Source organism: Hypomesus transpacificus, chromosome 12 (genome assembly GCF_021917145.1).
Source record: "Hypomesus transpacificus isolate Combined female chromosome 12, fHypTra1, whole genome shotgun sequence".
Lineage (NCBI taxonomy): Eukaryota > Metazoa > Chordata > Actinopteri > Osmeriformes > Osmeridae > Hypomesus > Hypomesus transpacificus.
The window spans coordinates 2,235,486-2,263,206 of NC_061071.1; the positions used below are offsets into that span (position 1 = coordinate 2,235,486).

General features: G+C 40.5%; 2 protein-coding genes across 3 annotated transcripts in view; one reads left to right on the forward strand and one right to left on the reverse strand.

Moving 5' to 3' along the window:
* Positions 1–2,180: 2,180 nt before the first annotated feature.
* Positions 2,181–6,923, reverse strand: kynu (kynureninase). 2 transcript variants are annotated; one of them, XM_047031085.1, is made up of 13 exons: positions 6,586–6,923; positions 6,036–6,156; positions 5,854–5,936; positions 5,537–5,598; positions 5,372–5,443; positions 5,171–5,245; positions 4,632–4,778; positions 3,898–3,996; positions 3,685–3,758; positions 3,491–3,543; positions 3,204–3,289; positions 2,781–3,011; positions 2,194–2,612 (listed from the first exon to the last, which is right to left on the reverse strand). In XM_047031085.1, the coding sequence occupies exons 1-13, from the start codon at positions 6,776–6,778 to the stop codon at positions 2,484–2,486; spliced, it is 1,425 nt and encodes a 474-aa protein (XP_046887041.1). In that variant the 5' UTR covers positions 6,779–6,923; the 3' UTR covers positions 2,194–2,483. The 2 variants fall into 2 exon arrangements, with proteins under 2 accessions (XP_046887042.1, XP_046887041.1); XM_047031086.1 differs by lacking the exons at positions 5,854–5,936; positions 6,036–6,156 and having other exon boundaries at positions 2,181–2,612.
* A 3,803-nt stretch (positions 6,924–10,726) lies between these two features.
* The window catches only part of lrp1ba (low density lipoprotein receptor-related protein 1Ba), a 69,525-nt gene continuing 52,530 nt past the window's right edge, over positions 10,727–27,721 (forward strand). Inside the window, exons 1-14 of the mRNA XM_047031530.1 lie at positions 10,727–10,950; positions 18,749–18,886; positions 20,287–20,406; positions 20,581–20,709; positions 21,451–21,744; positions 21,801–21,963; positions 23,016–23,238; positions 23,510–23,693; positions 24,293–24,436; positions 25,096–25,332; positions 25,852–26,032; positions 26,481–26,700; positions 26,882–27,071; positions 27,570–27,692. Coding sequence (XP_046887486.1) covers positions 10,866–10,950; positions 18,749–18,886; positions 20,287–20,406; positions 20,581–20,709; positions 21,451–21,744; positions 21,801–21,963; positions 23,016–23,238; positions 23,510–23,693; positions 24,293–24,436; positions 25,096–25,332; positions 25,852–26,032; positions 26,481–26,700; positions 26,882–27,071; positions 27,570–27,692 — 2,431 coding nt within the window. The 5' untranslated portion in view covers positions 10,727–10,865. The remainder of the gene's footprint in view (positions 10,951–18,748; positions 18,887–20,286; positions 20,407–20,580; positions 20,710–21,450; positions 21,745–21,800; positions 21,964–23,015; positions 23,239–23,509; positions 23,694–24,292; positions 24,437–25,095; positions 25,333–25,851; positions 26,033–26,480; positions 26,701–26,881; positions 27,072–27,569; positions 27,693–27,721) is intronic.

Here is a 27,721-nt window from a genome sequence, read left to right on the forward strand (position 1 = left end):
AGCCAGCTTGAAACTATTTCAAATTGGTATGCAAAACACAGACTAATGTGTACCACATAAGGGCATGTACATTGCTATTCAAAGTGCACTTTACAATATACATTTTACCTGGGAAATACAGAATATGGTTGAACGATGCTATTGCTATGGGTACATAACGTAGCTATTGTACAGTGTAAATATGATTCGGTGTCCTGTAACCCAAATCAAATTCCTTATGTGTAAGCACACTGTGTTGATAAAGTTATTTCTGATTCTGATTTTGAAACAAATGAAAGAAACTTAGTGTACGTACTGTAAGTTTATACACCTGTGAGATACAAACAAAGTATCAAACATTCTGAATTGGGAAACGGTTACTCATCCATTCACAGGATTATGATAAGGTGTGAATTCTAAAAGTACCATTGTGAGAAATTTGAATAGCAGTGTCAAAACGAACACAAAAGTAAAGAACTTAATCAAAAAACATGTAGTTCCTGAGTCAAGGTCATCAGAGACCTGCCAGAGGGGATGGTCACTTAAGGTCTGTCACCGTCTGTCACAGTCATGGTTTGGTTCCCTTACAATTAATTAATAGGATGAAAGTCCCATACCTCGCATCTGGAGCTACCTTTTCCAACTGTCAAATCAGAGAGACGTGGAGTGTGGAAATAAGCCTGAGGGGGGTGCTATTTAAGGTAATTAAATTTGATGCGTGCAGCTCTCAATTCCTATTACCTGCAGACTCCTCCACTGCTCAGCGCCTAAGGCTGAAGAGCTAAGTTTAACATGTCCTTGCACACAACATAGAAAGGGAGAGAGAGAGAGAGAGACGAGGACATTTAATGAAAGTGACTAAATGAAAGCACCTCACGCTGAGGAAGTAGTCAAAAAATTCTGAAATCATTATTTTTTCAGCGAAACTAAACGTGGTTGTGGCTGCAATGTGAGTGGAAATGGGAATCTTCCCAAACGTTTCCATTCTATCCTTTTTAACAGTTATGCAGACAACACTGTAGTTTTAGATTCGTTATCTACTCCACTTCCTTTTCAGCAGAAGTTTCTGCTTCAGTTCCAGACTAATAAGAGTCTCCAGATTCACTCATAGCTACAGTAGTGTTACTTAAGCAGGCCGTCAGATGTTGTGGAATTTTGGCACAGTAGCTGAATCACTCCTCCCAAACTGGTGTTGGAGTCTGGCTGGTGTCAAAGGCCAGATGTTTGACAAGACCCTCTGCTGATGGCAATTCAGCTGACATGCATCCCCCTTCCCCCCTCCCCTCTATACGGGAAACTGGCAAAAATCGCAAATCAATGAGTCCTCCTGGATTTTCAGGATGTGTGCTGGAACACCCACAAATCAGTCATTGGCAGCGAGCAAACCCAGCACCACCAAGCTGCTGTCTGTGATTAAATTACAAAGACTTTGGAAATGAATGCATGGAAATTGAATCGGGGTTAGGCGGTATTGAGCACGGTCCAAACTCCCTCTAAGCGTCCTTATCACTATAGCTGGATCCAAACAATACAATAAGAGAACACAATACAGGCTTCTATGGTCACGTCGTAAAACATTAATTTAATAGAATTGTAGCGCTACACTTCACAGATTAAGTTTCAAATACTACTGTGTGAATCTTTGTTTTTTGTTTATGCTCTTGGCTGTTACTAAAAGTGTCACTGAACAATATCTCATAAATCAACCGTATTAAGGTTTAATCGTCCAAGAAAAGAAAATATCTAGTGTCTTTTGAATAATTTATTTCCATATCACCCTAAAAATGACAAATGCAAATTGTGGTCCATTCCCCAGCTGGCTATGGAGGTGCTCATTAGTTTTAAAGAAGGTTAATCCATTTAGCTTTTGCATATTGATATGCCAATTATGTCTAATTGTGGAAAAGGAATCCGTCAAGGTAATAGTGCATAAACACGCAGGAACATTAGGAACAACCCAACATGTAATAAAGTAGGTGTTAATTGGTAGGAGAGGACCGCTGGTCACTGAGGTGTGTAATCTTAGAGGAGATGGATCACTCATCAGATTTCCAATCATGCCATTTGCAACCCCATGCTGTGCTATCTGCAGCTTCACCCGATATATACAAGGGATAATAAAAGCACTAAATCTGAATGGCTACACCCAGCCTGAGACAAAAGAATCACAAGTCAAATACCCTGTTTATTCCATTAAGACTTCCGTAAAGTTTGTGTAACGTAATATCATGATGACAATTTGATAAATGTGCTGATTACACAAAATGTGCATCCTCACATTGTAAGGAAAAACCTGCATGAGCAATCTAACAAAGTGCACTTACAGTTACCTCTTTTATAAAGCAGTCAGTGTTATCCCCACAGTTTAGAACCAAGTTATTCATACGTCCATAAATTAGAGACCAACAACATGGACTTTTATTGTTTTTAAAGCCACAACGTTACAATTGAGATAGAAAGTGGGCGATGTTTTCTTCCACCGTGAACCTGACACACTGCTCCCTTCAGCTCGGCTGCTCCTCGCTGGCTGCCATGGAGGATCCCAGAACGCTGATGAAGCGGTGGACATCGCTGAAAGAGTTGTAGAGTGGCACCGGGGCCACGCGCAGCACACTGGGTTCCCTCATGTCACACTGGAACCACGCAGTGGAGTCCAGGTGTCACATGGAGGGAAGAACAGGACTCACGTCAAGATGGAATACGTTGGCCAGCCAGGGGTTCCACTAGCAGTATATGAATAGTGAGGTTGTGCAAATATATTGACAGATCTTATGAGTACAAATGTACCGAGAGCTACTCACAGCAACGCCACGTTTTTCCAGTTCTTGGAAGATAGCTCTGATGGGTACAGAGAAGGAGAGGGACAGCTGGCAGCCACGCTCCTCTGGGTTGGATGGGGTGATGATGTGGACGTAGGGCTTGTGAGGGTTGGTCTCATCCCTGACGTAGTAATGTTTGATTAGGTACTCCAGGTAACCCGTCAACAGGATAGACTTTTTGCGCAGAGCTTTCATACTGGTCATGTTAAAAACCTTGTATTGTGAAAGCAAGAAAAGAGAAAAGCAAGAATTGATCATTGGTAATGATAACCAACACAAATTTATTATAGTCACCATACTAATAAATCTGGGAATATGGTATGGAATATAATTAATGTGACAAACACATGCTAAAACTTAATTAAAAGAGAAATAAACACTTTAAATGTATTTGTAAAGTCTTACCTCTAAACTAGCTTGCAGTGGGCAAACTAGTAAAATAGGTTGGTTAGATAGCCTGAAGCCACTGACCCCTGGTAGAAGGTCCATTTCTGTGGAAAGATACATAATTAGTAAATACATGATAAAACTAAATTAATGTAATACTCAAATATACCACAGGATGGCAGTATGTCTGCTGCTAAGAACTAAGAAAAGTAAAGACCGTTATCCGACAAGAGTCAATATATGATTGAAATATGCATTCTAATTGAACATTTATATTTCTGAAACATGTAGAATAAAGCTCATACCATTATTCATCTGGAATCGTGTTTTCAAGTCATGTCCCCACCATCCTAAAAGCCTAAAGATAAAAAAAGTGATTACAGTAAATGGTCATGGTTTCAAGCAGAGAAAAAGAAACAATTCGTACATCTTACACAATAGGTAGAGCCCAAACCATGAAATGTCTAACTTCTTTAAGACTAGCTGCAGGTTAACTCACGCAGGTTTGATGGTCTGTTTGTGCTTCTCGTGGATAAAACATCCTGCCAATCCCCCTGCTCCAGAATTCACATACTGCACAACAACACAAACCAAATGAGCAGTATGTTTGCAAATAATCTTGTTTGCACTTTTGTAAGGCTATACCAGTCGTCAAAGGTTCTGCCCAGGTCAAATGCCTTTTGGCCTTTCCCTGTAACAATCCATGGCTTGCCTTATAGGAACACCAGCAGGCAAAGTCCACCCCCCAGTTGTGAAGCTTGAGCTCAGCATTTCCAACAGCATGAGCACAGTCAAAGCCCACCAAGCAGCCCTGGAAAACACACGACAGTTTCGTCCATCTCAGATTCCAGGGCCAGGAACACTCAGAAGCCAGGGTGTGTAAATGTGTCATCAAGTCTCCTGAGTGATTGTGTTGGTATTACTGTGAACCCCAAGCTCTTGTTTCTTTATCTCCAAGAATACAATTTCACTGACTTTCAAGGGTGTTGATGAGACACTTTGTTTGAATGTGACAATAACGCATTTTAAGATACAATAGGTAAAAAATAATTTTAAAAACATGTTGTGTAAGCTAATGAGACTATCTGATGTTTGTTTCGCAACACAGACAGCTTAGGGGCCAATGGAATGCCAAATTCACATTTTTATAGTGGCCTGCAACTTTTCAGCCAATTATGTTTTAGCAATCCTGTTGCATACAGACTTTCTTCCTTGGCCTATTTTGCGAAACCACTGTCAATCAACCTCAATCAAGTGGAAACGGCAGAAGATAAGACAAGATTTGTGGCAACTGTTTCTAATATTTGAATTTACTTTATAATATTACGCAGTGCAACTTTAAATGTCATTGATATCTGTTCTACCATGCTCTGTCCACTAAAGGTCAGTATTTCCCACTTTAAATCATTACTGTAAAAAAGTGTGAGTGCTGCAGTCTGTCCTCACCTTGCTCTGACCAGCCTTGGTGATGGAAGCCATGTCAAAGAGCTGCCCAGTGTAATACTGGACTCCACTGAACATGACGACCGCAATGGAATCCCCCTCCTTCTCTATCCTGTCTAGAATGTCCTCAGTCCTCAGAGTCTCCTCGCCCTGCAATATAGATATTACAGTAACAAGCCTTCACTACGCCAATCTGATTAGGTAAAGTCTACACCACAATGATGTAAATGTTTTGGTCGGTTGGATTTATTGGACTACTCATCACATACATATAAAGCGAGCACATCATGGAGATGCACCCATTTAAAAAATAACCAATGATGATGCGATTGAATGTTGACATTTCTTCTGCAGTCCTTTTACTAGGATGGAATGCAAATCTGGACAGGCAAGCAAGTCATGCTATGAAACTTTTATGAAGATCACAAAGTGCTTGGTGCTACCGAGACTGACCGAACCCACACCCTAAATAACTACATTCAGTATACACAAAAACACAGTGAACTCTAGCTATGTAACCTGAGTGATGTGTTTGACCATACCGGTCTGGGAGCAATAAGCAGCATGCTCTGCTGAGGGTCGTATCCTCGCAGTTGGATTTGAGATTCCACAGCATACTGGAGAATTCACAAGGTCTGACATGAAGACAAATGTTGGCCAGCTCACAGTACAGTTCAGCAAATTATTTGGACATGTTATGTTGGAACAAAAAAACGTCCTTAGAGATTCATGAAATGGCTTACATGATCCGAGGGAAAAGCCTTGTCCTCAATTAGAATTTTGTGCCGTTTTGCAGTGGGTTTGTAGAAGGAGAGCTGTCAAGAAATAATGACGAATAAGTACTATACATGTCTACACTATCTGTTGTACTGGATACCAGTGGTGGATTTTAGTCGAAACACACTTACCAATAGAAGATGCAAATTAACTGTCAAACCATTCATCAAGGCCACCTCCTCAGCTTTAGCACCTATTTGCTCATACACACACACACACCGACACACACCGACACACACCGACACACGCACACGCACACACACACACACGCACACGCACACACACCATAGACTTGTTGGACAGCATTGCCTTATTGCAAATTCAATTTTAAAACCACGTTCATCCTTGAAAGTTGTTCATCTGCGCTTCAGTCTTAACAAAAAATGACTATGCAAGAAATTACGTAGGAATTTAGCCTCTCCAGTTCAAGTTGGAGATGGCGGATTACCAACAACAGTTGCCATTAGTTCTTCTATGTTATTCTCAGCCCAAGCCCACGGTCGATCTCCTTGGACATGGCCGTGAACTCCACTTGAAAATATGAAGCAAGATGTTTGCTTTTAACATGTGTTCTCAAAGATACAGATTAAAAGTGCCCGTTATGAGACACATAAAGGCAGATAAACCTACGTCTTTGCCCATTTATCCAGCTCTTCGTCGATATACTGCTTTGCTTTTTTGGGCTGAAGGCCGAGTGAGTTTCCCACAAAGTAAATGCATTCCTGGGAGCCATCTACAAGGGAGAGGTCGGCTATGGCAACATGTACAGTGGATTAGCGCAATCTAAACACTCACAATTAAAACTTCCCAAAAATATGCAATGCACAGCGTCGTGGATTAGAGAACAAAAGTAACAATAGAGTCATGCCAACCCAACTATCTGAATTATGCTAAGGTCCAGTTTGCCAGACAAGGATTAAACCTAGTCCTAGACTAAACTCTTGTTGAATCTTCATTGTATTTTTCTCTTACTTTAGGAGTAGGCTTTGTCCATGTCTGGTATCTGGGCCTCACTGTTTGGACAATGTTATTATTCTCTGACAGTGTATCGGAGGACACATACTACCTACTACAAAAACAATACACAGTAGGCTAAACCATGAGTTGAGCAATAGTATATCCTAACCATTGCAGTCACTGTGTCAGAAACTACAGGTTTAAACTCTTACTGATAACTCACAGGGCGGAAGATCGCCAATTTTGGGCATCCAAAATCTATCCCGCATCAAATGCAGTTCGTCGTGCTTGTCCAGGTAGGCGGCTACTTCCTCAGAGGTAGGACTGCAGCCCAACAAGACAGAAACACGCTCGAAAACTTCCGAGGGGCAGTCATAAGTAAATGGATCCATGACTGAAACTATTGCCCGAAACATAAAATTGTACAGAGTATTTTGAGAGACGGTCTAAAAGTGCAGAACAGGCTACTGTGACAACATGCAATTCCAGATCGGATATACAATCTCGCTTGCTACCAACGCGCAAAAAGATAGGCACACGCTGGAAATGTGGTCTTTCACCTTTCTCTGTAAATATTTTAGCTAATCATTATCTGAGCTTTGAGATAACGATTCCAGGCAGTGATTTTTGCCCCCTGAAGATTATGAGTTAAGGAAAGTTATTTTATCAAAGTTATTTCCTCAATAATTGGATTTGGTCTAACGGTTCACTTTGTCTGGGCGTTACTTCCACTTTTAAACTGAGGAAGTAAAGCTAATAACCGCTTTAGTCCAATTAAAGTCAAATAAATACTTCTACTAATAACAGTTCTACTAACAGTGTGTCCGAGTAGCGTTTACTGCCGATCAAAAATAAAGTGAGAAACAATCGGCACAACACCGGCCGTCGATTCAACTAATTTTTTGTTGAAAAACTCAATTTTAAACATTTCATCCAGCAAGTTTATTAAAATGAATAGTCTACCTCCTGCGGTAACTTATTGATCACACAGGGTATGAACCTTTGTCCGGATATAGGCTATCGGCGAAGAGCTGGGGGCAAAGACGTCGGTGTATGCCTTTATATAAAATGTGTCTCATAACAGGGCATTTTACTGTAGCTATAGATTTGAGAATACATGCTAAAAGCCGACCTCTCCCTTGTAGATGGCTCCCAGGAATGCATTTACTTTGTGGGAAACTCACTCGGCCTTCAGCCTAAGCAGTATATCGACGAAGAGCTGGATAAATGGGCAAAGGCGTTTATCTGCCTTTATATCACTCTCATAACGGGCACTTTTAATCTGTATCTTTGAGAACACATGCTAAAAGCAAACATCTTGCTCCATATTTTCAAGTGGAGTTCACGGCCATGTCCAAGGAGGTCGACCTTGGGGTTGGGCTGAGAATAACAGAATAATTTATGGCAACTGTTGTTGGTAAGCATCCTCTATATTCAACTTGAACTAAAGAGGCCTTACCGTAATGTAAAATAACATTTTGACCCTACTGTCTAATACTACAACACAAGTTGTAGTATAGCCAGAATGTAGCTGGCTTTAAAACCCCTCCTGATTCAGATTGACTACTTGTTAGATGAATGGGAATCAGAAGGGGTTTTAATCACCATGAAAGTTTGCACAGACAAGGAATTTACTTTGGCAGGAAGATGCATACATTCAACATAGGCTATAGGAATAAATCTAACAGTGTCAGTTTAAAAAAAGTCTAATATGCTAAAGGTACAAAGTCTAACTCACTAATACTAACTAATACTAGGGGGAAAGGTACGTAAAATAAAAATAAAATATAAAATGGCTATATGCTGGCTATCAATTACTACAACTTGCGTTAACAGTAGGGTCAAAATGTCACTTACATTAAGGTAAAGCCTCTTTTGTTCAAGTTGGAGATAGCGGATACAACAGTCGCCATTAGTTATTCTATGTTATTCTCAGCCCAAGCCCACGGTCGACCTCCTTGGACATGACCGTGAACTCCACTTGAAAATATGGAGCAAGATGTTTGCTTTTAGCACGTGTTCTCAAATCTATAGCTATTAAAATGGCCCGTTATGAGACACATTTGATATAAAAGCAGATAAACCGATGTCTTTGCCCAGTTACCGGAGGAGGTAGACTCAAAATGTAGTTGCACTTTAAATAACAAGCATTTGGCCATAGTCTAGCTATTTGTGATTGATTTGTGTGTGCATAAATACACCTTGCAGTGTTTTTTCAAAAAAGCAGGTTACTTTGACATTTGTCAGTTGTCATATCAAACAGTTACTAAATGACCAAAAGTCATTGTTCTTCAAACGCTATCAAATGTCTGGTGGACTGCAGTGGTTACAATAGGCCTACCACAACATTTGTTAAACGACCATGTGTCTAATTTAATTAAAGATGAATTAATTCCAAAGATCAGGACTGACACAATAAATCTGACCATGGCTCCGACAATGCTACCCGAAGACCAACAGAGATCATGAATTGTATTCAAACAATTACTAATAATAAATAACGATTAATATAATAATTTTTAAAGACTATCCTATCGCTGTCCATGATATAGGATATCTGTTTTTGCTTTGAAACGGTACAGGTAACCTTTCTGTGCCTAGCTCTAAATCAAAAAACAGTTTTGTAAGTGCCTGTAATTGAGGTTCCACTCTTGTCAAATGAAGCAAAACCAGTTTAGAATACTGGCTTTACGTTGTCAGACCTAGTGTGAGACTAAATGAACTAAACCAGTACTGAAGTGTCCCTCTGGGCTTAAGAGTCACAGCATTGAACCAGTCTTTTATGAAGTCACCACTCATGTGGAGACCTAACATGAACAACCTTGAATGCTATTGTAGGTTTTTGGCCCATCGTTGTTCTTGGCATTTAAATCAATGGTACAAGTTATTTCACTCTATAGCAGATTTAGACTTCAATCAAATTGAAGGTCCAACTAATCTTTTCTGCAACAAAAGTGGGCTGTAGGCCCACACTTAAAATGTTTTTTTTGTCACACATAATATACACTAGGGGGTGCCAGAGTTTCACAACACTTTTATTTGTAGCACATCCACACACAACAGTCACAGACAACACTAAAAGCACCTGTGCCATACAGGATGCTGGTGAGGCATAATAACGAGGATATATAGAAGCTTCTTCCTATTCAACTTTCAGCAGTCAGAATGTATTGTGTTTTTGAGCTATGTTATGTCAAGAGGGCCCTTTACTCTGAAGATCACCGCAGTCCATCTCCCTCAGCCAATCACCATCTACCGGTTACAAGGTTGTTGTATGCACGCTGTGACTACCCTTCTCATCCACTCTCCATACTCCTCCAGACAGTGAACCTCTTTGTTAACCTTTATTGAAATTCATGAGCCTGCCTCCTGGCCACCCCGCTTCAAAACTAGGTTTGTAACCAAACAGGGGCCATGGCAGTGGGGGACCTCTGACAGCTCTGGGACACGATAGAACACAAGGCTGTACACAGTTTGGTCACAATTCCGACTGAATTGGAAAAATATGGAATGGTCATTTATGGCATTTTACAACAGCAGTGAAAGATCTCTGCCTTGACTGGGTATGTTCCCCAGTGTTCTCTGCTCCAGAGTTTGAGAGATGGGCTTGGTGGGACTGCCAGGGGTCGTGAGGGGAAGACTGCCATCAGGCGTTAACCCTCTGGAAGCTGAGGGCCATGGCCTGAACAGGAACTGTTACTTTTCAGATGATCCTGGACTGACATGACAATTCTAACAAGGTCGGTCTGGGAAAACCTCAGAATTCACAAGTCCTACAGTGCTTCAGTGAATTGCCCCAATGTTCTGCATTGTTTTCTCAATTGAAAGGATGATTCTGGTTCATCTGCTGTCATCTCATTCTGTGCACGTGATATTTTGTGAGGACTGTAGATGGCAGCAGAGGCATTTAAATAGCCAAGTAGTTCAAGCCACAGAAGTTACAAAAGACATCCCGTTACTTATCATTTACCCTCAATAAAACAATATAAATAAAACACACTTTAAAGCATGAGAGATGGCCTGGTCCTCACAAGGTGTTTACAGTATTATTTCAGATATTGTTTGGTTTTTGGATGCTCTCTCTCTCTCTCTCTCTCTCTCTCTCTCTCTCTCTCTCTCTCTCTCTCTGTCTCTCTCTCTCTCTCTCTCTCTCTCACACACACACACACACACACTTATACGCACTCTGAATAACAGACATGCACTCGCGAAACGCTACCATCGGCAGCTGTGTCATATTTCCACTGACAATAGACTTTATGTTGGCTCTTCTAGTCTACCTTCATATTTAGAAACTGTCAATAAAATAACATGTGGCCGCCATCCTTCTCTCTTTGATGTGGTTACCTTCTGCCTTATCCTCATCACTTTACTTTACTTGAATTCCTCCACGGGTCCACAGAACAGAACGCGTCTGACTTGCAAGAAAGGACTTCAGGTTGCTTTTTACAACACTCGGAAGGGCGTTTACGAAGTGCTGCGGTCAGCTTTCACTGTGCAACCATGTGCGACTTTATTTGGACATTTTTGACAATTTCGGGGTTATTTCCTATTGCTAAAATGCTAACAACTGCCGGGGCAGACCAAGGTAAGTCGTTTCCAATATCTCGTGCAAGTTTATGTGTAGTGTGGCTGCGCCTAAGGTTGTTTGGGGAGATTGGATCATGAGGGTGATGCTACAACTGCGTACTCATAGTCGAATAATGATGTGGTAAGGATGCTAATTAAGCACAGTCGAATAATTCACCTAAAATTACATTAATGTTTGCATATAGCTCCTGCGTTAACAGCCAACGAAACCTTAATGACGAACCCACATCTGTTTTTTTACAGTTTTAAACTTTAACATCAAGTTTGCACATTTGTAGAAAAAAGGGGCATGCAGGATAATTGATTAGATTTAAGTCGATACTACGTTTGGTTGAACTTGTGACTTGCGTGTCATTGTAATATTGTAGTGTTGAAAAGTTTTAGAGTCTTCTCCAAATGTGGTCTGGCATATATTGAAGATAGGCAACAATAAACCTGACTTAAACAATGCAGATTGCAGTTTACAAGCTCCAGGGTCACATGCATTTACGTATGCTTATACAAAACCCCATCATAAGAGGCAGCAGCAAAATAATTCCTCCTATTATTTAAATATAATAATTAAAATATGATGTCTCATTTTGAATGAATTCAGTTTTAATTCAGTGAAATTAAGTGTAATTACATTACATATTAGTGTTAGAGCTGCCTCTGCGTAGAATCCAAACGATTCTTGACAAAAAAAGGTGTTTATCCTGTCATGTTGTAGTAGCTTACTATAACATTTCAGCCATGCTTTTGTGTAAGTGGTCATTAGATCTCTATGGCAGGAGTCGTCTAGTGCTGTCCATGGTCCTGACACATGTCATTAATTCCTGGCAGGGCATTTTTGGTAAATAGTTTGTAACTGTTGCACTCATCTAACATGCCGTGCTGTTATTATTTTACAAGTAGTATTTTCATCCATCACATTTCAATCAAATGAGAATGTTGATGTTTCATTTTTGCCCCATTTCCCCACTTTTGGCTAATTATTTTCCAAGTGGGTCACTTTGTGCTCTTGTCAGACAATAATTAATCATCACTGGATAATGTTAACATAGGTGTCTGTGACATTGGTGCCATTGTCTTGCTCCACATTCACTGTATGTGGGACATTTGAAAACACAGGTCATTTTTTTGTATTTGCAAAATGTATTTAATGTTAGCAGAAACTATTCCCAGTAATTCCTCAGGTCACCTGATTCATTTTGTTGTTACACTTCGACATTTACTATTCATGTGAATCTGGACTGTGAAAATAGTAAACTAACCCAGTTAAAGTCACCATCTTGGTTAACTGCTCCCATGTGGATACAGAATCCCTTGTAGACCTTTCAGCAGCTTTTTAAGAGCACTGCCAGATATGCTGAGTTTGCATGAGGGTGCTGTTCTTGCACTTTCAGTCAATTCAAGAGACCTTTATAGATGCGGGGAAACAACCTACAAGGATTCAAACTATATCCAGTCACATTTAAAGCATTACAGGATTGAATGGCTGGCTATATTGGTTACAGCTACAAGCTGTCACATACTGTAAAACAAATACTTTACTATTCAGTGTGTACAGTATTACACTGTAAACATGAAAAACTGTGTTCAAGCACAGATTCTGAAAAAAACAAACAAATCCAGTGCATTTATCTGTGACAGCACAGCTGGTGCCCTTTTAGGAGTGGCACAAACCCCAGAAGAACCCAACGGTCTGGCTGCAAAGCATCCTGGTCTACAGCAATCACATCATTGTACTTTCTCATTTCACCTTTCAAATTTTTCAGTAAAACGTTTACCTTGGCAGGACATTCGGTGCCATTTTCAAAGCCATGTTTCACTCCTTTTTTGCGATGGAAGAGGTGGTTTGCAAAGGACTCGCATGTCTCATACGATTTAACAGTGGAAATGGCCAATATGTTTAAGGAGGGAGTGCCAATGGGATGAAATGGTTTTCACTACCACCTGCAAGCCTTGTGAACTTGACATGGGACTAACTGAGGCTGACTGGTGGCCATCTGATCATACTGGCACATGACCTAACCCCCTCAAAAGACTTATATGTATCCCCAGCACTGAGGTGTCTGTTATTGACTTCATAATCATTGTCTCACCATCTGCTCCTAGGACATTATTGATTGGAAACATCATTCACAAAAGGGAAAAGTAAACTGAATTCATTTCATAATTTGATCCGAACATTTTGGAGGAAACGTAGGCCAAACGTATTCAGAATCAGCTTACACAAACCTCTTTATCCAGAACCTTTATCCGCTTATCTTCAACAAAGAAACTATCGATGCACAAACACATTAGCCGACAAAAGAGCAAAAGACTATGCCTCAAGCAGTTTGGAAACTGGATTTATATTGCTGTAGTTGTTTTTTTCCACAAGAAAAGTATGTAAGACCTTTAGTAGGCTTTTGTAAAAGTGTGTGAGTCCAATACCAGTTTCTGTGAAGGACCTAGGCAACATGCAGTCTTTACATCAGTCGACCTGTCTGGAAAGGGTATCAACTAATTTAAGTTAATTGAATCGAATCAGTGTGGAAAAAGTGTTACGGTTGCTAAATGCAATGTAATTGAAATATGCATCCCTCTACCATCCCTCCGGGTGATTAGTCTCTCAGCTGAGGAGCAGAAAAGGCTGCCTGGAGTACAGTGGAGAGAAAACGGGGTGACTAGCCAAAAAGGGTCTCTACAAGTGCTCAGGAAGAGAAGATTAATCACCAACAGCCTAACTGCGAAATGGGCCGCAAAGTGGCTTTTATGGATTCATTTAAGATCATGTCAGGGTTCTGAAAGACATATTGGTATTCCAATGGAACAAATGCATTGGAAAACGAGGGACGTTCTTTATAACATCGTCATGAATGTTTTTCTGGTAATTATCTTTTTAAACAGGAGGAAAAACCAGGACATCCGCAAAGCAGGCCTAATTCACTCTCTCCCGACCCTGTGACTGAGACAGAGAAGGCATCTGCAGGTTTTGAATGTCCTCTAAAGGAAGGATGATGCTTGGATTCTTATGGAGATTCTGCCCCAAATTCAGCTTAACATACTTCCATTACTGTGGCTTGTTACTCAATTTACAATACCGTAGCAGTGATTAACATATTAATGACACATTCCGCCCTCCAATGATGTGGACATTTTTCAACCGTTCACATTTGTATGCACTGCTATTTTTAGTTTCCTTCCTAATACATCTGTATATACGGCACATTATGTCAATTCATACCCTGTCGTGTATTGATTTTGGTGAATTTCACAAATAGATGAATGATTCATGATTTACCGTAAGCATCCAAAACGCTGTCTCCCAGGAAAATTGTTGATGAGTTGATGAGGAGTCATGATATGGGTGAGGATGAAATAATTTCCAACAAATGCGCTATGCGCTCTTTGCAAGCAAAAAACTTGATAAGGTCACAACTTTGTATCTTTGTCAAAATCAAAATGCATCTTTTCACATTTTTTCAGAGCGTGTCATACTGCTGTCTGTTGCTTCTTTGTTGTCAGTGATGTTGAGAATTATCTTGAAAAGAAACATAAATTCTGTCGTCACACAATTAATACATTCTAAAGTCACACAGTTGTATTGTGAAAATACTATAGTCCTTTCTTTGTATCAATGAGACTGTCCTCTCTGGATGCTGATGCACAGTAGTTTCACAACAATGGAATGCTCTCTAAATGCTCCTAATAGTTGTACTGTAAATGTTCATTAATCAATTGAATGCTTGTGCCTAGAACTAGTCTTTAAGATATTTAACTAGAAAACTTACTCTAGGTTTAAAACTCAAAAGCATAGTTCTTGGACATTACTAATTTAAGTTTTGGAAGGAATTGCAAGATAGATGTTTATACTGGATTGGGTCCTACTTTTAAATGTGTCATGTATTGCACCATCATTTTTGCAGGACATCTAAAGATACTGTAACCAAGGCACATTAGTTTGCAATCTGAATAGTGCTTCTGTTATGGGGATACAACAGTATGTGCCTGTGTGTTTGTATACATTAAATTAGTTGGTGTTCTGACAAAAACTCTGGACAATCTTATGCAAAGAGGGGAAATTAAACAAAAGCAAATGGCACACTGCATTTAGAATTTCAAAGGTGTCTTTATAAGGAAATAATATAAAGCTGCATGGCTGTAAAATCCACAGAATTTTAAGATCAACCCATACATTATTAATATATGCTTACTGGGGGTGTTTTTTGTGGATTATGAGGCTGCTTTGACACTTGTCTTTGGCCTCCTAAATAGAAAACAGCACCATTAAAAATGTGCTTATACGATGGTGATAAACTGCTCATGCGACTGTGACCAAGTGACCTATGACAAATTGAAGGTTGCTCACATACTGAAAGCATCTGGTGTTGTGAATTCTAAGATGTAGCCACGAGGAGCCTTGAATTCTTAATACAGACGTAATGAAACTGGAATGAAAATAGGCTCACTATAGGTGTAGCCTAATCATTTGACACAGTTATGAACGGCAGCACTGAAGTTAAAATGGGCACTATGCCTCAGGAGCTGGACCAACAATAAAATGGGAGTTCTGTGTTGAATCATTCAGATAGGTCTGTTGTAACATTAACAGTCATTACATTTACATTACATTTATGCATTTACCAGACGCTTTTATCCAAAGTGACTTCAAAAAAAGAGCTTTACAAAAGTGCATTGGTCACTGATCATAACGAGTTAGACCCAAACATTGCGGGTAACCAAAACATGAAGCGTACTTTGTGAAAACTGAATAAGCCCCAAAAGGAAGAAGCATAAGAGCATGTAGTTAAACAAGATACAATTAAACAACATTCATATTAAAACTCCTTACATTGTTGAAACAGTTTCAGCTCTTGAACATTCTAATGACAGTCTGTATAGTACTGTTGGTGTTGTTCTCTAAACTGTCAAACAAACAGATCCACAGTCAACCCGGAAGGTTCAAGCTGAGAATGATGCATCTCATCAAGTTCTACATAAAAAAAAACTGCCTCATCTTGAGATGAGGAGATACTACAAAGTGGAATGCTCCCTTTTGAACTTCAACATCAGCGGTAGACTCTCAGCTTTTTACTCCACAAATGATTAGGTTTTGTTGTGAAAGCTGCGAAATTTACAGAGACTGCTGCTTTTATGAAATGAGGTGTCCTGCCCACTGCACAACAGGGGGTCTGGAACCAAGCTCATAATAGCGCACTCATGAAGGTACCTTGCAACACTTCCTGCTGTTATGCTAATATGCTCTTCGCTATGTTATACTGGAAGGTAGGTGATGAAACGGCCCGCATTGTCTTGGAAAGGAAGGTCAGAACAAAGTTTGAACATTCCAGAAGTTCTATAGTTGCCCCCTATCAATCCGTTTGAGAAATGGCATGATGTCGACTCTCAACAGGGTTTGTTTGCAGCATTGTTTATGAATCGAAATCAAAAGGACATTTTGGTTCAGAAGTTTCAGAGATGTTCATTCATTCTGTAATGCCACAAGATGAGACTCTGAGTGGTCCAAATTGTATTTAATTGGCCCAGTGTACTTCCTGAGTAGGGCTGTTGCTGTTCCAACTCTCACCACCACTGCCCTCAACACAATCTGTTGTCCTTAGAGAGACCTTTATTAGAGATCATAAGCTACTTGAGACAGGATCAGTAGATGCTTTGATCTCCTGTAGTTTCTTGTGCATGCATTTTCAAACACGTCAAATGTTACTTAACCACTCACGATAGTATAGGACAAAGGAATCTTTTTTCTTCTTCTTGATATTTTAGAGGCGGATGGTGTTCTTAATGTTATTTTATAAAGTGATGTGCAGACACATGGCAGAATGTCTTATCTGTCAGGAATTCAAACCTCTGACAGTCTTGTCGGCACATCCTCTAGAGAAGTTGTTATGCGTTTTATGCTTTGTTTTCTCTTACTTTTCTCTTTGTTTTTCTCTTAGTTTTTCTATATAAATACACCACAATTTGACAGTTTAACTGTTACTCCCTTGGCTTTATGCCGCTTTGTAAAATGTTTTTATGGTTACTTTACCTCAAGTATATTGGTGTCATTATGGAAATGAGCCTCTACGGAAAAAATCTTTGTCTTTAGACTTGTGATGTAAACTGTTTCATGAGTCAATTACGGAATAGAGAGACAATCGGTCCTCCTTTTTCAGTGTCGACATCAAACTTAGAGTTGTTCAATAAAACTGCGATGGCATCAGATTTTGCTACTCAGACAAAAATGTGCAATGGCAGTTGCAGACTGTAGCTATTTACACAATAGCCAATAGATGAGTCTTATGTTTATAAAAGCATGTTTACTCAGGGTGACTTTCCCTGACACACGTCACAAAAAATAAATGACTTGTGAATGTATATATTCCCTTGGAGACCTGGCACCTAGAGGGAAGAGGTTTGTGGGACTAATGTAGCATGGCATTGTGGTATTAAACAGCAAAACAGCAGTTTCCCCAATGCAGCCACAGAGGCCACACTGTCTTTGTGTGTCTTTGAACATGGCCCGACGCTGTAGGGATGTGTCCCTAGTTAACCTGCCACCAAAGCTGTGTATGTACCGTGAAGGCATACTTACTGCAGGATACTCATGATTTAAATCTTCTCAACCATAGATCTGTGAATTCATCTCAATGTTATAGTCTCTCTTGAGAGTTTGAGGCAGAGACTCCTGCTGAATATTCTTAATTTGCGACATGGACTCTGATACAAGTCCTGGCCGATACTTATCTCTGACGGCCATAGGAAATAAATGTGTTGCTTGTTTGTTGTACTGGAAGCTTATTCAGGGGTGGTTTACAGGATCATTTCACCCTTCCAAATACTCAGAGCGTGAACAGGCACATCTTGCCAGCAGGCTGTCTGATGTGTTATGGGTTAGGTTTAGTGAGGTGTGATTTTATGGAACGATTCCAGACCGTCCTGTTCCTGTTGGAAACAATTTTTGCATTCAATTATAGATCCGTAAGGTTTGTATTTAACATGATGGAATCTGGTGAAATGCACCAGACACACACCTCAACATGTCGTGACATGTTGACTACACCATAATGAGCATAATAATGCTGAGTTGAGAAGAGGTTTCAATGGTGCATCAGTTTTTTTTGTGAGATCCAAAATGTCATAATTTGTTTGTGAGTTACTGTACCTTTGTGTGTTTGTGTGCGTGTGTGTGTGTCTGTGTCTGTGTGTGTTTATCTGGCAAGCAATAACCTTATGCAGAAGAAACCTTAATTTAATAAGAATCGATAACAAGCACACAGTTAAACCCATTTCAAGTTCACTTCTGCGACCGTCCGTTTTTTTGAATGAAGGAACACAGTTGGACGTGAACACATTTAACAATGTCCCAGCGTACCCACACCTGGGGGAGACACATGCCAAGCCAGGTAGACCATGCGATGAGCAACGGCGTTCTCTCAGCAGCAGACACTTTACCTCAGTCCTCTGGAGAACTGGGGATTTGGATGAAGCCGGAGTATTTTTAACCATTTTGGTATTTGTTGAATTATATATGATACTCTTGCTGAAATCCTTAAAGTGGAACAAGCATCCACAGGGAAAGCCAGGAGTGGAAACCTCTGGGTGTTGACCCTGGAACCACTCCTAAAGAACACATTCAGGCTGTGTGTTTGACAAGACTTGAGCTGGGTTGAGTTTGGGGAGCAAACTAGATCAACTTGCTTGAAAACCAAGTTTTTGTAACTTATTTTTTTATGTGTTGCTACTGTCTTGGCTATGAGAAACCCACATAGGTATACAAAATTAACACTGTACATTCAGATTTATTAAAATTATTTTCATTTTTCCAGGCACAAATGACATGTTTGTGGGGTGTCCACCAAATCACGTGCAGTGCATTGGAACACAAAGGTGCCTGCATTATAGTAAGCTCTGCAATGGAGTAAAGGACTGCACAGACGGATATGATGAAGGAGTGCACTGTCGAGGTGAGTTCACAGCAGATATGTTGCAGTATTGCTGTGTTTTAGAGTAGCAGATTAGTTTAAAATAGTTAATGTGTTTGCATTTGCATTACACAGTGACATTATCTAACTATTGAAATCCCATCGTCAATAAATCCTGTGTAAAACACAATCCACCAATCCTTTAAAACCACAAGTGAGAATTTCCAATTCTATTACCATATTCATGATCCTTAAAACTATTTTTAGGCAGAAGGTAGTAGAAAACTCTCCAGGGGAAGGATTCAGAATAGAACATGAAAGTGAGTGATTATACTGCTGTGGTGAGGTGCACAAGTTGCTTTAGTAGCCAAATCTTTGTCAGCTGAGGTGTTAACTGTAGTATTTTTTGTTTGTTTGTGAAAAATCTAATCTCAACCCTCACCATCCACAGTAGATACAGCCCCAGGCTGGCCCATCCCACACTGATTGCTTCGCTTCGCCTCATCACTCTCCCATGATGCCTCACCAGGGCACCACCAATGGGGAGTTGGGCACTCATAATGAGCAGGTTCCTAATGTGAGGCGTGAACCAGCGGGGTCTGAGTAATACGTTTGTCCCCATCATTCCCTTCATGTACTGTACATCCCATAGGAGGCATGGTGCCCTACTTGGGTGGGAGTGGAGCTTAGTCTAGCCTAGCGGACCGAGACAGGGCGGAGTTGGACCTACGGCCGTGTATCACAGTGACTTCTCCCGGTGGTACAATGGATGGTCTCAGCAGGGCGCTGTCCTGAACCGAAGCCCCAGGCATCTGTCCCATGGCTCAGCCTCTGAGTCTCCCACACCCCCAGAGGCTGAGGCTGCCTTGTTAGTCGAACACTCAGTGGTGGCTTCACCTTCAGGAAACACTGTATGAGCGATAGGGACATCAGTCACACCACAAGGATTAGTGTCAAGGCCCCTTGGTATTTTTAATACAGCATGTTTAATTGTTCCTCTCTTTATAAGTCTTTTATGGATGTAATTGTATTGGAGTGTCCACTTCATAACTGAAGTCCTACAGTATAATACTGTATGTTCAAAAGGGTTGGTGAATGGTTGTTATTCACATTCACTGGATGACTAGGATTACTCACCAGCATTGAAAAAGATTGAAGCAGGCATTTTGAATTACAGGACATGTTTTTTTTTTTTTACAAAAAAGGCAAATCCAGCTGGTGATATCAATCAATACAGGGGTAGAGGTAGTTAAACTGCAAGCAGTGTAGCGTGGCTCTCAGAGTAATGTCTATGATAACAAGCACTTAGTGCTGTGGAAGTGATGGATTAGCCACATTGGGACCTTACATTTCCTACATACTGCTCTTGACGTTGTATTGAATTATGTCTGTTTTTGACGTCATGACAAAAATGATATGTTTTTCTTGTCTTTAACTGACAGAACTCCTGCCAAAATGCCATGAGATGATGTGTCACTATAGCTGCGCCATGACTTCCAATGGGACGTTTTGTTACTGTGCGGATGGGTTTGAGGTGGGGGACAACCAGCGATCCTGCCAAGGTATGGTGGAGTCAGATCCCTGGCGATCTAGGAACAATGTGAATCCCTGTCCCTCCCATCACAGTTTTATTTTTGATTTCTTCTGATAGGACACGTTAAGTTGGAATATTGGCAAGATGAAGTGGAGAGTTCCTTTGATAGCACCGCTTTCTAACAGATGTTTGGCCTCCACAGATCGTGATGAATGTGCAGAGTATGGGATGTGCAGTCAAACCTGCATGAACACTTATGGTTCATACAGATGCAGCTGCACAGATGGCTACGCCTTACAGTCCAACAGAAGGTCCTGCAAAGCCAAGGACGGTAAGATGATCTATGATGTTATGGCTACAGTGGATCTGCTTCTACTACAGTATACTACACAACTATAAATCTTACACTACTATGGGATAGTCCTGCTTTTTAAGTATCTGGTTTGAACCTTTCACTGGCAGTGACAAACTTGCCGGAAAGCAGTTAATTCATTTGGGTACAGTTTTGTCTAAAGCTGAAGTAACTAAACAGAAAATAAGTGGAGTAGCCTTTAGCTAAGAGAAGGCAAATGGGTACAGAATAACCCTTGGAATTTTTAAGACTGGGAAGCTCAATTGTTCCCTTGCATTCCTCAAGCTAATGACTTAAACTACCTCAGTGTGGCGGGAAGAATCATTTTAGTCTAAATGATGTACTTGGATGCATTCAGCCACTGATGCTTTTAGCCTTGAACTCCTGCCAGCCAGGTCAGTCACTTCCTTCAGTTTCACTGAAAAAGCACATACATAATGTTGATTACTTTAATGAAATTGAACATTGTTAATGATGCTATTTGTATATTTCAAGCTCTGAGAAGAACACAAAGCAGGCAAACTCTTAGCATTAGCATACATTAAATTTGAGGATGCCCTGTAACACATGCTTGTTTGTCTCCGTGGGAGCCTAACATACTTTGTTGAAAGTCTATACAGGTGTTAGCGAAGTTACTATATGACATCAGACACTTAAGTGACTCCAATTTTGTTTGCCATACTTATGCAAACTTCCCACTCATCCTTTGTATTGTTTTAGACCCTGGGGACAGACCACCTCTCCTGCTCATAAGCAGCACAGAGTACATCACTGGAACACACCTTAATGGGTCTTCTGTCTCAAGCCTGAAGCCACTAAAGACAAATGGAACTCGGACACTGGATTTCGTTTACAAGGAAGATTCGCTCTGTTGGCTTTCCTCCACAAACTCCACCAGACAGCTCTGGTGTGCCACTATGACCAAATTAAAAGGATTTTCACAACCACATCAACTACTGAGGGAAAAGTATCTTTCAAGTGTGTGTCAGATTTTTCATTCTGTGTTCTTGATGTGTTTCCTGTTATCAATGTATGATGGGTGATATCTGTTCATTTTCTGTTGTTCTTAGATGTGGAACATTTCGCAATAGACTGGCTTACAGGAAATATATACTTTGTGGATGGAGTCAGTGATGAAATATTAGTCTGCCAGGTATCAGAGGAAAAATGTGTCATAATTGTCGATCAAGATCTTCAAAATCCAAGTGGAATTGCTCTGGACCCATTTATGGGGTAAGCTTAGTTTTTATCTCTCGTTGTTTGCTTTTGTTCTTTCTTTTTCTTCTTCTAGTGATGTCATTCGAAACTACGTTTGGTTTATTAGAGTTGGTTTGCAGTTTTTGTGAACTGTACCAAGTGTAATAAGTCAGATAAATAAGGGAAGAGAAAAGTGTATGTTATTGTTGCATCTCAATTTTATCAAGTGCCGTCAAATTGCACTACCATACATTGTCACATAAAGTCCCCCTTTCTATGCTAGAAATGCTGTGCACGATTCAAAATATTTGACATCTTATTTTCGTAAATCCACACTGGTTTGTGATGAGGAGTTGCAGCTGTTGTCAGAAGAAAGTGCAATTTCCTGCTGACAGAGCATTTCTCTGCCAAACCACGGCTTAGGTAAAAAAAACTGTGGTATTCCTCTTCTGCTGTGACTTGTATGGATTAAGTGGCTCCCGCACCCTGGCTGTCAGTCGTCATTAGACAAATGCTTTATCCTCCCCTTGCACCCCCACTCGCCGCACCTCCATGCAACAAAGCCTCTCTCACTACATCAAGGCAAGGAGGTAATATGTCAGTATCATTGGATTGAATTGTTGATGCAGAATTTCCTGCCAACTCATTTTAAATGGCAATGATACACAATATATATGACAAAATTGAGAGCCAAATTAGACCTTATGTAAGTAAATACTACTGGTATATAGATTATATCATCTCAGTGATACAGCACGTCTGAATTTGGATAAAATGAAATGATCTTTGAAATGTAAGTAATAAAGGGAAGGGAATGGAATTCAGTGATGTGCATATGAGATGGGGCCTAGTCATGATGAGTGTCTGGGATGCAGTACTTGGATGAATGTGTCAAGAAGAGGTTTGCCGATAGTCTCGAATATTCTTGTCTTCAAAACTCTACCTTACGGTTCAAATGAGTTTGTTCCAAACAGCAGGCAAATCTTTTAGAATTTTTCTCGTTAAAATTTTTGTTCCTGAAGTTCCTTTTAACATAGTTTGATTATGTAAACGCTGTTTTATACCCAGGGATTCGACTTGCCTTTCAGGAAACTTTTCCTCACAGACTTTGGGGCCCCAGCTAAGGTGGAGCAGTGTAACATGGACGGCAGCAACAGAAGCAGGATAGTGGAAAACCATACGGATCGACCCACAGCCCTGACTCTTGACCTGGTCAGGAAGCTGGTCTATTGGGCCGACGTCCATCTGGAATACATTGCAGTTGTGGACTACAATGGGAGAAACAGACGCACTGTTATACAGGGGAGCTTTGTAAGTATAGCTTTACACGTAAATTACTGTAGATGTTGTTTCAGTATTGTGTGTATGAGGAAAGCCAAACGTAATTCTTGATACGTACCTTCCCCCTGATAATATACTCCCTTTTCAAAAGCATCATGTAAGGATTAAATTGAGGAGACATGCAAATATGTTTACTTTGGAATCATTTGAGATGATATTGAATTTGCTGTAAAGGAATCCCAAGCCACCTCTGCTTGGTCTGACAGCTCCCTCTTCTCATCACTTATTCTCACTTCCCCAGGTGTCCTACCTTACTGGATTATCACTCTTTGAAGATTATTTGTTTGCAGCCTTCTCAGAGACTTCCAAAGCCAAAGTAGACATTTTGCAGATAAACAGGTTTAATTTCACAGACTTTCAAACTGTTGCAACCATCGAGAATGTAACGGGAATACGAGTGCATCATAAACTCATTCAAACAACAGGTAAAAAGTGAATATAAAAAATATCCTCTTTACTTTATTTTGAAAACAATGTACAGTGCAGGCCAGTGTGTTGTGCTCAAAAAGGTTTCCCAAATGACAGTGCTGTTATGCATCACTGGTACCTTATGGACGCCAATCTGACAATTGTTTTTATTTATGACTCAAAGATTCCCATTACTCCTACAATATAAATAGCAAGGGAGATTCATCGATAACTTCTCAGCCTTTAATTTCCTTTTTGATTTGATTGAAAATACCTCTCTAAGTCTCTTTCTCTCTGTCTCCACGTCTCTCTGTCTCTCTTTCTGTCTCTCTCTGTCTCCTTGTCTCCTTGTCTCCTTGTCTCTCTGTCTCTTTCTCTGTATGTCTCTCTGTCTGTCTCTCTGTTTCCTTGTCTCTATGTCTCTCTCTATGTCTCTCTCTCTGTCTCCATGTCTCTCTGTCTCCATGTCTCTCTGTTTCCATGAGTCTCCGTCTGTCTCTGTGTCTCTCTCTCTGTCTCGCTCTCTGTCTCCTTGTCTCTCTGTCTCTCTCTATGTCTCCTTGTCTCTCTGTCTCTCTCTTTGTCTCCTTGTCTCTCTGTCTCTGTCTCTCTGCAGTGAGGAGCCATGCGTGTGAGCCAGATCAGTCTGGGAGGAAAGGAGGCTGCTCACACATGTGCTTGCTCAGCGGAACGTACAAATCTGGATCATGCCTTTGCCCTGCAGGCTTGGTCCTGTCCAGCGATTGCAAATCCTGTAAAAGTAAGCATAGTGCAACTATGGGTCACTTATAATGATGGGGTAACACAGATTCCCTTTCTTTGGTGGAATTCGATTTTCATTTCTGTTTTTTCTTGTTGATGTCATCGCACTTCCCCTACACAGTGACATGTGTATGGGTATAAAATATCTCTCCATAATTTTGTAATCAAGTATTTACTTGCATTTTGTAATTGAAACGAGGATAAGTCACATCCCAATGTTATACATTTTTACATTATTTTATTCGGTGTTCCACAAATGACACACACACTCGTACACACACACACACAGATCCATGATCCATGTGCTGAAACAAATCCATTTTGTTTACCTTCAGAGTATTCCTCTGCCAGTTCTAATAAGCACCCGAGTCAATCCAAACAACATTTCAGCCAGTCACTAATGAATTGTAAACAGCCATCTAAATCTCTGTTTAAGACTGCCTCAGTTCCTTTCCCTGTGGCCTTGTCTCAGAAAAACACAGAAAATTAATCACATTGATTTCAGAAACCCTGATCAACATCACTGATTATGGTTTGAGTCATGATGATGCATTTAGCTTTTTCAAATGCAGTATCTAATGAGTGAATCATACGTGTATCAATGTAACATACTCAGTTTACAGATGTGTCACAGTGTTGTATGTTTTTGCCCTGCAGAGCCCATCAATGAGGTTTTTCTCTTCTATGGGAAAGGGAGACCTGGGGTCATACGAGGACTGGACCTGAATAATAAGTCAAGGGTTCAGCCCATGCCACCAATCGAGGGTCTGGTGAACCCACGGGCCATCGACTTCCATGCCGAGACCAGGCAGATTTACTTTGCCGACACCACCAGCTTCCTGATTGGCCGGCAGAGACTTGACGGTTCACGTCGAGAGACGATCCTAAAGGATGGTCCGTTATTTTATGTGTATCTTCATGTTGCTTCCAATATTTCTGAGTTACAGACAAATGGCCCTGCGTTTCGAGAGTTTTGAGGAAACAAGTGGAAATTCTTTGACCAAAACAACTAGTCTATACTGCAATTAATCACTTGGCATTTTGCTGTAATGTATACTGTACTTGCTCTTTTATAATTTGCAATGTGTTGAAGTTGTATCCTGGAATTAGGTCAACCTTTAATTCTCAAAAGTGATTATGTAAGCATCATTATTGCGTGGCTGTTGTTTTCAAGTCTGTGTGAGTGTGTGTGTGTTTGTGTATGTATCTACGTATGTATGTGTGTGTTTTCTGTGTGTGTGTTTTCTGTGTGTGTGTGCTTATGATGAATTTCTCACAGGACTACACTTTGGGGTTTAAATTACAGTAATAGGAACTTTGAGACATTGATGGATTACTATGATGCAGGAATGATCAAGAGAAGATACCAACAACTATCTTCTCTTTCTCTGTTCTCTTTTCACTACATCCCAGACCTGGATAATGTAGAAGGAATTTCAGTGGATTGGATAGGGAACAACATCTTCTGGACCAATGACGGCTATAGGAAAACACTCAGTGTTGCCAGACTGGAAAAAGCTGCACAGACCAGAAGAACTCTCCTGGAGGCAGATCTGTCTCACCCTAGAGCCATCGTGGTTGATCCACTTCACAGGTGAGAATGTGTGACGCTTGTGTCAGACGTCCTTGCCACGGATTATCCTCAAGGTATTTTTCAATGTCCCTGTTTTTAGTTTGTGACAAATGTCTGCTTAGTTTGCCCCTCTGTCTGGGTATATGTCCCCATGATAAGACTTGAGATTAGCCCTTCTGCCCCAGTGCAGTGAGGTGTCAGTCCTCAGGCAGACGGCAGGGGCTGTACTTTATGTAACAGTAAGTCTCTACTAAGTAGAGCACTTGAAAAGTGTTAGTACACCAAAACATTTCCTAGATGAACATCTAGAAAAGACATGCCACAGATGTAACCATTTTGTTAAAGTTGGAAATATTTAAAATCGGTTTGAAAAGGAAATCGCAGAATACAAATCGAATGCTCATGTAAAATGTCTTGGAAAGTACTTTGAGTGTTTTAAGAGTGGATCGCCAACCGCACTGCTTTTCAGTTGGATCTACTGGACAGACTGGGAGGAGGATGAGGTGAACGACAGCGTCGGCAAGATAGAGAGAGCCTGGATGGACGGCACACACCGCCAGGTCTTTGTCTCCACAGACATGCTGTGGCCCAACGGACTCACCTTGGACCACGACTCCAGCACCATGTTCTGGTGTGACGCCTACTATGACCACATTGAGAGAATCTTTCTCAACGGAAGCCACAGAATGGTAAGTGGAATAGTGATTGTTCTTGACAGCATACTGTCTTACAATAGGTCATAAACAGTGGCCTGAGAGTAAAATACATCCTATTATAACCTTAACTATAATGGATGGCTATCCATTATTGCTTGCTTGTCCATTTACAGTAAACGTCCCTCAATGTTACAGTAATGTTCTCTCTCAAAAGGTGGTGTACAAGGGCAAAGAACTGAGCCACCCCTTTGGAATCTCTCAGCACCAAAACCATGTATTCTGGAATGATTACACAAGTGGGTCCATTTTCCAGCTGGATTTGCTGTCAAAGCAAGTTGCTTTATTGAAAAGCGAGAGGCCTCCTCTGTTTGGGCTTTGTGTTTATGACACACAACAACAGCAGGGTAAATGCAATCATTATTGCTTTTGGACTTCTTGTTTACAGTAATACATTGTGTTCTTGTCAAGATGTTAGAACATTTGTGGAAAAAGACAGATGACACGATATTTAACAAAACTGCAAAAAAGAAAATGTCTCCATTGTAATCCATTGGTAGAAATCATGCTAAATTGGAGAGCCTTAAAATTCTTCAAAAATCTTTCAACATTATATTCTTCGGTTATGTCTCATGTTTTGCAGTGAGTTTTTCTGGGAGTTCATCATTTTCTTCCTTAAGGGTTTAGGTTGGTTGAGGGGCAGTTCTATGGGTGTATGTGAAGCCCTTTGTTTCATGCTTGCGTGTAAAAAGGGCTATACAAATACATTTTGATTTGATTTTGACTCATGGATATTTTCTCTATGTAAGAATGTCCAAACTGAGAACAAAATGGAGCCCAGAAGAAAATGTGTTCTGGCCAGATTAAATTACAGATTACTGTAATTTGAACTGTTTGTTTTGTAGGTGAAAATGCATGCCGGATAAACAATGGAGGCTGTGGTAGTTTGTGTCTGGCCATACCAGGTGACCGAGTTTGTGCATGTGCTGACAACCAGCACTTGGACACAAATAATAGGACATGTTCATGTAAGTCAAGTATTCTAAGACAAGTTGAC

Excerpts from the sequence above, each read along its gene's own strand:
- kynu (XM_047031085.1), bottom strand. The coding sequence starts at position 6,778 with ATGTTTCGGGCAATAGTTTCAGTCATGGATCCATTTACTTATGACTGC. Across the intron at positions 4,779-5,170 it reads TGCTTATTGCTCCCAGACCG|GGCGAGGAGACTCTGAGGAC; the intron begins GTATGGTCAAAC and ends TCTATATTGCAG. Across the intron at positions 3,997-4,631 it reads CCAAGGCTGGTCAGAGCAAG|GGCTGCTTGGTGGGCTTTGA; the intron begins GTGAGGACAGAC and ends TGTGTTTTCCAG.